Here is a 10,496-nt window from a genome sequence, read left to right on the forward strand (position 1 = left end):
CCTTTCATTTAAGCTACTTTGAATCTTTTTTCATTTTTCACTTTTAAAGCCATGGCCATATTGTCATCTAGCTAATCAAATTGTGATTTGTGAAGCAACGTGACACAAAAAATTTCACATAACTTTTCGTAGTGGTTGAATTAATAAGTTTATATTGGTTTTTATTTGAACTAATTATCGAGTATATTTTTTTTTTTATCTATCACTAATAATTATCCATATTAGTCAAGAACACATTCTCTAAATTTTGCATGTCAAGCTTTGGAAAAGTTATGGAAAACAATTAAACAAAACATGAATTGCTGACTTATATTCAATCAACTGTGCTAAAAAAATAAATATACTATTGTTTAATTAATGTGTCAATCTTTAGACCTTTTTCCTTAGGAGAAGAAAAAAAAATTAATAGTAATGTTCTTGAAGTTAATTTTGTACAATACCTTTCACCATCCCTTTCTTCTTCTTTTTCTTATCATTGATCATACAAAAATTATGGCCAGGGACGTCCTTGGGCCCATAAGCATCCTATCCTCGTAGCTTGGACAACCCCACCAAGAATGGTATTCATATGATTGGTTGGTTGCTTCTAAGATCATCTTTGCTACCCACGAAAAAAATTAAATTAAAAAAAAAAAAAAAGTTTTATGTGGTAGGGAACCTACTATGCAACCATTTGGGTTTGCTAGTTCGGGGTTTTTTTTTTTTTTTTTTCTTTTGATAAATGGAAGCGTGGTCTAGTCTAGACTATTTATCGAGCATTTCCAACAAAGTTGTAAATTGTAATGGAAGTATAAAGAGCTTTGTAACTCAAGTTTTGGTATTTTTAATGAAAACGTTCAAAATTCAAATCTCTCATATATATATATATATATATATATTACACACATACATTGTAAGGATTGAGCATTAGCATTAGTATTAGTATGTGTAAAATTTTATATTTATTTTAGCATAAGAACTTACTTTTTCTATTTTATACGGTTATTTTTACAAAACATCAACATCAGACTATCTATTATACACCTATTTTTATTCATTTATTATTATTTTATCATTTTATTTTTTGTCCTTATCTCTCTATATTTTTTATTTTCTATTTCTTTAATCGCTCAAACTCAGATTCTCTCTCTCTATCCCTGTCTCTGTCTCTCTCTCTCAGATTTTCTTTCTTATCACAAGCACTAATCCACTGATCCACTTCTATTGACCCACAAACGACATCTTCGCCACCAATCCATAAGCCATCAACATTGATCAACCGATCCACAAGCCACCAGCGCTTATCTGTATGTGTTGGTGTGTCAATTTCACAACAATACTATCTATCTGTTGGTTTATCCGCGTGGATGTGTTTGTGTGTCTCTATATTAGTTTGTCCTTGTGGGTGTGTCGTTGTGTAATAGAGGAAAAAGAAAATGAGGGAGAAGAGAGAGAGAGAGAAAAAAAAAAAAAACCAAATTATAAGATACAAAGTTACAGTAATCGTGCATATATGTTCGGTTTCTGTAGCAAGTTTGGATATTTACAAAGTTTTTTAAAATTTAATATGTATATTTTTTATGTTATATTGTGTAAATTTTTACACTTTTTATATTTTAGACCCACTGATATAATTGCTCTAAGTCCTCAAATTTTATATTCAATATTTGCATACTAAATCACATATTTTCCCGGCCGAATTTCTACCATCGTGTAATATATATGTATGATGGTAGGAACTAGAAAGTAGGAACCTCTCGAGTCTCTTGTCTAGGGAGTGAGAGGCTGAGGTTTGTCAGGTATACCAAAAAAACAAATACACCCTCAAATTTGTTGACAACGCATAAAGCATAAAGGTGACAACTGACATAGTAAAGGACTAGTCATATGACTACCATGACTTGTGTATAAAAAATTCATAATCATTTGCGTACTGTTAATATGTACTAATTAATAATAAAAAAATGTACAAGACAAACGTCTGCTCCTGAGTTGGCTTGTTTAGCCTATTAATCTCTACATCACAATTTATTTTACAATCATATATATATTTTTCAAAAGATGTGAATCTACCACACATTTAATATTTTTTTATGTAAATAATAATAATTAAAAGAATGCATTAAGCACTAAAACAAAGCTTTGTAGGAAGAGAAGGTATGGGCTTTTCTTTTTTATATGCATTAAACATAATAATATTACCCAAAAAAATAAATTAATAATTGTAAGGACAAAGCTAATCTGCCTTAACATTGCAAAAAATTAATAATATTATGATTAAGAAAGGGATAGTTTTGTCCTTTACTTGAAGGGTGTTTAACTTGTTAGAAATGCAACGGTGTGTGTAAAGTATAGAACTCCGCATGTACCAAAGGTCCCCCACTATGTAGCAAAAATTTATATTTTTTCCTCTTTGTACAAAATTAAATTCCCAACATATATATATATTTATGTTGGAGCAAAAAATAATTCACTCTAAAGTTAGAAATCCAATAAAAAAAATTATTTTTGATCTCTCTCCAAGAGTGAGGGAGGTTTTTATTTTTTATTTTTTGGGAGTGTTTGGTGGAGAGGGAGGGTGTTGAAGGTCCACTTTATCCCACAATATAGTTTTTGTTCATTTGTTTGATTACTTGATTTTGCTTAAAGCCAAAGGTGTTCATATTATATTGTAATTTCAGGGTCCATGTATATAGCAAGAAGGGCACCACTACTTATGTCCATTCATATTGCAAGTTTGATCAAACATTCCCAAATCTTAGCTTATAATATATATTTTATAAGAAGATTAATGATATCTCTTCCTGTGTTTTTAGAGAAATTTGAAGCTTCATTAGGGGAAAGAGAAAATAAAATATGGATATTACTTTTGTAGGGACACGATTCTCAAGCGGCCCAACAATGACGTTGGGCTCGCGCGTGATGGATCCCTCACAATAAAATTTGTAGAGAGTGGGCTTGAAAGGCTAGAGTTGGGTCACGGGGCGTTAGTACCGGCCGGACCTTAGATAAACCTAGACTATAAAAGGCTTTAGTCCGGATATCTAAGCCCATTAACTTTCTAAATTGAGGGATTGGGCTCCTCGGATCCTGTCCGAGGAGCATTAGTGTTTTTCTCCGGTTACCCGTCGATGGGTTTTCCATGGTGGAGCGCATATACTATCCGGGCATTCTCATTCTTGGAGTTTTTTCCAGGAAGTGAGATGGGGATCCCTTACTTCGCTACCTTACGTTTTCTTTTATACTAGCCTACGTTCGTTGTCCCTCGTCCACGTGTAGGGTCGATTTTTCCAGGACAGATATTTGTCCCATCAATCTAATCCCGAAATTGCTGGAGATGGTCAATAAAGCCTAGGAATCCGGTTTTGTTAGGTGCAGTGTCATATCAGTGAAGGGTACTAAGGACAATTTCCCTGAGATATTTTCTGATCTTTTAAGTTTACTTGTATGCCACTCTCATCCATGAGACTTTGGGCCTGCCGAGGACTAAGTTGTCCTCGGCTGTATCTTCGGGCCACTTTGGGCTTCCTGTTTTTGAGCTTAGGCCCTGGCCTCCTTCAGTTTGGACCTGGGGACTCCCCATAAGCGAGCGGGCCGGGCCCATAAACTATTGGGCCCCACAACTTTATAATGCAATCATACCTTGTTGCTTTAGGCTTGTAATCATAATTATTAATATTAATATATGAAAATGAATATATATATATATATATATATATTGTGGGGCCCAATAATTTATGGGTCAGGTCCATTTGCTCGTGGGAAGTCCAAGGGCCCAAGCCAAAGACAGCTACGGCCCAAGCTTAATAGCATAAAGCCCAAATGGCCCGGAGATGTTGCCGAGGACAGTTCGGTCCTCGGCATACCCAAAATTCCACCAAAAAAAAGGGGCAAAAACGGTATAGGACCAGACTGGAAAGGAGATCTAAAATATCTCGGGAAAGCTGCCCTCATTACCCTTCCCAGATAAGACTCAGTATCCAGCAGAGCCGGATTCTTCGGCTTTATCAACCATCCCCAACAATTCTGGGATTAGACTGACAGGACAAATATCAGTCTTGTAAAAGTTGACCCTACACGTGGACGAAGGACAGCGAACGTAGGCTAGTATAAAAGAGAAAGTAAGTAATTTGGGTAAAGGGGAGGGGGGAGAATGGACAAGAAACCAGGGATTCCCATCCCACCTCAAGGAAAAAGACTCCATGGGTGAAAATCACTTAAAGATGTATGCATACCACAAAAATTACCGCCGGATAACCGGAGGAAGATCTTAATGATCCTCGGACTAAATCCGAGGAGTCCAACCCCTCAGGATGTAATGATATAGGGCCTAAATGTTCAAATCCAACTCTTATTTTCCACATGAATTTCTCTAAAAATAGGACCGGACCATCACCCCGTGATCAAAGGCAAGCCTTTCAAGCCCACTCTCTACAAATCATATTGTGAGGGATCTTTCATGTACGAGCCCAACATCATTATTGGGCCGTTAAGAAAATCGTGTCCCTACATATATATATATATATATATATAAATTTTATTGGTTTTCTGTTTTAAGAAAATTTTAAAATCAGCCATTAAAAGGGAAAATAAAAAAAGAAACAGCAAATAAATGTAGGTACAAGTATAGTACGGATTTAAATGAAGATTTTGGCACTTAAATAAAGTCTGTATAAAATTAATTATTTCTTTTAGTATATTTTAATTAACAGTATATTTATGTTATCGGCGTATAATTTCACAAGATATTAAAAAATAAATAAAACGAAGTATTTAATATATATTTTTTCTATTTTGGAATATAATTTCTATAAAGAAAATAAATTAGCCCCCAAAAGAATTCTTCATTATTATTATCAAGTGCTAAAAACCCTAAACACCCAAGTTGCCCCTAAAAGAATGTAAATTTTTTGATGAGTTTATTTTCCTATTTATTTGACTTATGTAAATTTTTTATAATTCTCTCTATTTTTTAGGTGAAAATATTTTTTAACCAACTTATTTTTTAAAGTAAAAGAAATGTAAGGACTCAATTTATAACAATCCCAGATTCGTATTGGGTTCAAACGTTAAAGGTCCAAACAATAAATTTATAGAGCGTGGATGTCAAAGAACTAGGCTAACTTCAAAAGAAAAACGATTAAACTTAACGTTTATAGATGGATTGACACTAATATAACGATCAATTTCTCCTTAAAACAAGTTCAGTTCTTTATTTCATAAGGTTTTCTTCTAAGTACTCTTTGTTTAGAAGTTCTGATCCCCATTTCTCAATGCATTCTTCCATGTTATATACTGCCATCTTGGTGTCATCTTCACCACACACGTGTAGGTTGGGTTTGGAGGATCCCTTCCTATCCCATCCAACACCTTCTGGAACCTCCAACCAGCAGCTGTAAGGCTGCCTCATCACTGTTCAAGCATCACCTCCACATTAATGTGGTCAGAGAGTTGGTTGAGAGGCAATTAATACGGAGACAGCTATTGTTAAAGATATTTGTTTACCTTTTCTTTCTTACCCTTGGTCCCATATCCCACCTTCAGTGGTAATGTAGCTCTGAAGTGTGTTTGCAAAAATATGGCGTTCAGGTCATCCTCGGACTCATATTGCCGAGAAGGATTTTGTCCTCGGACGAATACTAAACTCACCTCACGTGATATCTATTCTTCATTTCGTTTGGTTATCCTTATAACCTGATATGGGCCTCCTCGGGCAGTTTTACGTCATCGGATGGGTCACAGGCCCAGTTAACACGATTTTAGTAATTTATTGATTAACCGACCCCCACAGAAACAAATAAAAATAAACTCATTTTTTTATAAGAAAATAATCTGATCTACAAGACAAGAATAGCTACCTTTTTTTGGGCTTAAAATCTTTATACATTACTTTTTATCATTGAGGCACTTTTACAATATATTGCGCAGATAGTCTTGGGGCCAAATTGGCAATAACCAATGTACCCACTAAAAAGTAGAAATCCAAAAAATAAAAAAAATGCAGGAGCCTAGGAGCATAAATTTTATGCAATCTATTTTACAATAATGATTCTCAAATATTTGAATAATAATATTTCACACAAGTCCATTTCACTTCGGTAATTATATATATATATTAAAAGCTCTAACCCTATATGGAAAAAAAAAGAGAAAAAAAACACCCCTGTAGGCAGAAAATGTTGAAATTGTCTGTTAGTGTCTGAAATAATTCACAAATGTGGTCCAACATACGCAACAGGGCTGGTATAGTCATTATACATAAAAAGAAAAAAGAAAAAGAAAAGAAAAGGTTAAAATTATGTTAATATGACCTTTCAAAAAAAAATTATGTTCATATGATGAATCACCAAGTCCATTCATATGGTAGCTGACGTGTAAATAATCCAGCCATTTCTCTCTTAAACCCATGGCTATCCAGAAAAATTATTAATCGGTGAAAGGACATTTTGGTGAAAGTGATGCATAAACATACATTACCAAATCTGGGAGGCTTATATTAGATTTCGGCCGTCTGTTTCACTTTCTCATTGCTGCTGAACTCATAGAACAACAACATAGCTAAATAATAATATAAAAAAGCATATGGTTCTTGTGGCTTTCACTTTCTCTGCCTTCACTCACTGCCACCAACACCACTAGTTTTTTCACTCCTAGAAAGAAGGAGGGTTTCACAAAAAGAGTACAGAGAGTAAGTAGAGAGAGAGATAGAGAGATTGGCTTTTGTTGTTGTTCTGTTTTTTCTTTTATTTGTTCTGCGTAATTGTATATTATTTTTCATAAATTTCAGTGCTTTCTTTTGTTATCAGGTTTTACTTCTTTAGCTGAGTGGTTCTGATCCAAGAATAGCCAACTGGGTCATCAGATTTGATGGTTGTCGGCGTTTCTACAAAAGATTTGTAGTGAATTTGTTCTGATTGGACTCCATGTTTTCCTCTGTTTCTGAGACTACTTTAATAGCAGAGTTCTTATTCTAAACGGATAGTTTATGCTTTTGGTTTGGTATTTTGTGTTAGATCCACACGTGGCAGCTTATCTCGTTGGGGTTAAGTCCTTTGTTTCTTTATAAAGCTTCCCAGAAATTCTTTCTAGGAGAAAAGGAAACAGAGCTTTGCACTCTGCTTTAGTAAAGCTCTGCTTTCTTTTGTGGTTACTCAAAAGGGAATCAAGGAAATCGTGAAAAAAGTAAGTAAATTTTTACAAAATTGAAGCTTTTTGGAAGAGATTTGAAGAGGAAAAGAGAAGCAATGGAGTCAGATCTTCAACAACATCACCACCAAAACCAGATGAACTCTGGCTTGACTAGGTACAGGTCTGCACCAAGTTCATATTTTGCAAACATTATTGACAGAGAATTCTGTGAGGAATTTTTGAACAGGCCTTCAAGCCCTGAAACAGAGCGAATATTTGCTCGATTTATCGCTGATGGTGGTGGTGGTGGTGGTGGTAATGGAGGCACAGAAGTTACTAATACATCAGAAGTGGTGGCCACAGAAGCTAGTAGCCAGCAAACACAGTTTATGGCTTCAATGAATAATGAAGCAGCAGGGGTTCTTCAGCAGCAGCAGCAGCAAAGCAATTATGGTTCTGTTTCTCAGAATTTTTACCAAGGTCTACCACGGCCACCTTTGGAGAATTCGAGTGTGGAAGGGTCTTATTCAATGGGGTTGGATCGATTGCCTCAGATGAAGACCGGTGGTGGTGGTGGTGGTAATAATTCAAGTCTTATTCGACACAGCAGCTCGCCAGCCGGATTATTCGCCAACATCAATGTTGGAGAGGGTATGTACCTATTGTATTTTCCTACTTGTTATCTTTGGTTCTTGGAAATAATTAGAGGAAAGAATAGAAAAGTACTTATTTGAAAAGATTTTGAGCTATTTGCTTAGTGAAATGTTGAATTTTGAACTGTTTCTCAAAGTTCCTGATGAATTAATTGATTTTGGTGTTACTTCTCATAGAACTATGTCTTAAGGGGGAGGGGAAGTGGGATTTTGTATAGTAGATGAAGTTGCTTAAGCTATGATCTGAGATGTAAAAATGAGGAAATTTGAGTTCATTTTTTTTATGTCTATCATTTTTGGTTTGATTAGTAATTGTTAGAAATTCGGAGTGATGCTAAACAATTCTTAGCAATTGGCAGGCTATGCTGCAATGAGAGGCGTGGGAAATTTCGGAGCTGGTAATAGCACTAATGAAGAAGCATCTTTTTCTTCTGCAAGCAGGTTAAAGAATTACTCATCAGGTCCGCCTTCTTCATCGGGACTAATGAGTCCAATTGATGAAATTGAGGACAAAAACATGGTAGTAGCAAACAATCCAGAGAGTGGAGGTTTTGGTGAGGGCCGAAGTACCAATTATGTGACAGGTTTTCCCCTTGGTTCTTGGGATGACTCTGCTATGATCTCGGATAATATCAATGGTCTAAAAAGACTTAGAGATGATGATGATGTAAAGTCATTTTCCAATATAAACGTGTCTGAAACTCAGGTAGCATAATATTTGATACATTGTGCTTGGTTTCTATAATCTTCTTATCTTATAAAAATTTTTCTTGTCCATCAGAATGTGGAGGCTGGAAATCGCCCTCCCTCTTTGGCTCATCACTTGAGCTTGCCTAAAACTTCTTCAGAGATGGCTGCCATTGAAAAGTTTTTGCAGTTCCAAGACTCAGTACCTTGTAAGATTCGAGCTAAGCGTGGCTGTGCCACTCACCCACGAAGCATTGCTGAGAGGGTAATGTTTTAGTCCCATCATCTTTTCATTTTTGGGCCATTGGATGCACTTGTTGGATCATGAATGTTACAATCCCATTAATAAATTAGTACAATTCTCTTCATTTTAAAAGGATGATGCTAAAAATGCCTTTACATGTTCATTTTCTTGTCAAATTTTCAGGTTAGAAGAACCCGAATTAGCGAAAGGATGAGAAAATTACAAGATCTTGTTCCTAACATGGACAAGGTAAGAGTCTTTCTTGCATTTTTTTCCTTGTACATTGCTTTGTGGGGACTCAGATATTCGTCTCTTTCTTTTTGCAGCAAACAAACACTGCAGACATGTTAGATTTAGCTGTTGAGTATATTAAAGGTCTTCAGCAAGAAGTCGAGGTATATAATAGATGAATATCCAGTATATCCCCTAAAATTTTTTATCTTACTATGAAACTATAACCTTCTCAATCATTCATTCTTTTTTTGTTTTAAAATTTTCAGACACTTGCTGATAAGCGTGCAAAGTGTACTTGCTCACACAAGCAGCAGCAATAACACAAAAAAGGCCCGGGTGTCTGACTAGCTAGCTTTTGTACAGAATTATGAGAATGTGGAAAAGAATATAGAAAGCAGAGCTGGGTTCTTTTTTGCACTGAAAAGGAAGAAAATGAAACTATAAATTATGTAGCTTTGAAGGGGAAAAAGGCAGCTGATAGCTTTGACTGTAAGATCTATAAACCTATTGATGCCATTATAAAAGGCAAAGCTGTATAGTGAGTTTTTCTAGTGCATGCAATGTGTAATTTTTAGTTGTGGAGCTCAACCAACATGATAATTTTTTTTTTCTTTTAGCTGTAGAGAAAGAGAAATTATGATTTTAACTCCACAAGGAACACTTTTTCTGTCTTGAAAGTAAAGAGGGTTGTTATCAATGGCTGTCCCGTGAAAATGGCATGGGAAACATGTGGATGATAATTGATAACTGATAATATATGTGCTTCTTTTTCTTTTTCTTTCTTTTTTTGACATAGACATGGACATGACGAATGAGTGAAGCAGATTAAATCTTATGTGATAGAATTCAAACTCAGCCTAGTTTAATGATCTTGGCTTATTACTCTCGTTTTTTTCCTCAAGCCAGTGCTTGGATTTCAATTTTTGTTTCCATTTTTGGACTTAGTACCGTCAACCATGTGTTCTTAATGCTTCTTTTACCATACTGGGTTTTGAAGTATCTGTAGTTGCATTCAAGTCTATGTGTTCAAAGTGTGTTACACGTGCCTTTAGATTAAGTTAATATGCTCCACTCAAATTTAAGCCCATTCAAATACACTATTAACATTATAGATGTTCACTAAGCGACAATTCTTCATGGTTATGGATAGTGGAAATCTATTATTAGAGTTTCTGTGCCTTTGTTGTAATGGGGTTGGCTTGTTTATCAAAATTGGTTATTCCCTAGTTAGGCATAAAAAGAACCATATCACAGAGACATTCATTCATGCTCTTTTGCCCTTTTGCCTACTAGGCCTTTAGGTTAGGCTTACATGTTTTTATTCCAAAACTTTGCTTTAATAAGTTCATATTGGAAATGCCTGCCAAAAAAAATAAGTGTTCAAACTGGGAAAGAGAGGGCATAAAAGACAAAAGAATAGCATACAAATTATGAGCATCGGTGAAGGTAGATGTTGTGGTGGGCACGTAATGGTGAGTCAGTATCACTATTTGGCCCAAATTCATGGAAGTGGGTGCCACGTCATAAATGACTTGGTGATCATCTTTACTGTTCGGAAATATTTTAAGACC

General features: G+C 35.3%; 1 protein-coding gene across 1 annotated transcript; it reads left to right on the forward strand.

Annotated features, from left to right (window-relative positions):
- The first annotated feature begins 6,477 nt into the window (after positions 1-6,477).
- LOC126718014 (transcription factor bHLH130-like) lies at positions 6,478-9,703 on the forward strand. Its single transcript, XM_050420039.1, has 7 exons — positions 6,478-6,667; positions 6,786-7,758; positions 8,120-8,466; positions 8,542-8,712; positions 8,875-8,940; positions 9,018-9,086; positions 9,192-9,703. The coding sequence occupies exons 2-7, from the start codon at positions 7,224-7,226 to the stop codon at positions 9,243-9,245; spliced, it is 1,242 nt and encodes a 413-aa protein (XP_050275996.1). The 5' UTR covers positions 6,478-6,667; positions 6,786-7,223; the 3' UTR covers positions 9,246-9,703.
- The last annotated feature ends 793 nt before the right edge of the window (positions 9,704-10,496 follow it).

Source organism: Quercus robur, chromosome 1, assembly GCF_932294415.1.
Source record: "Quercus robur chromosome 1, dhQueRobu3.1, whole genome shotgun sequence".
Lineage (NCBI taxonomy): Eukaryota > Viridiplantae > Streptophyta > Magnoliopsida > Fagales > Fagaceae > Quercus > Quercus robur.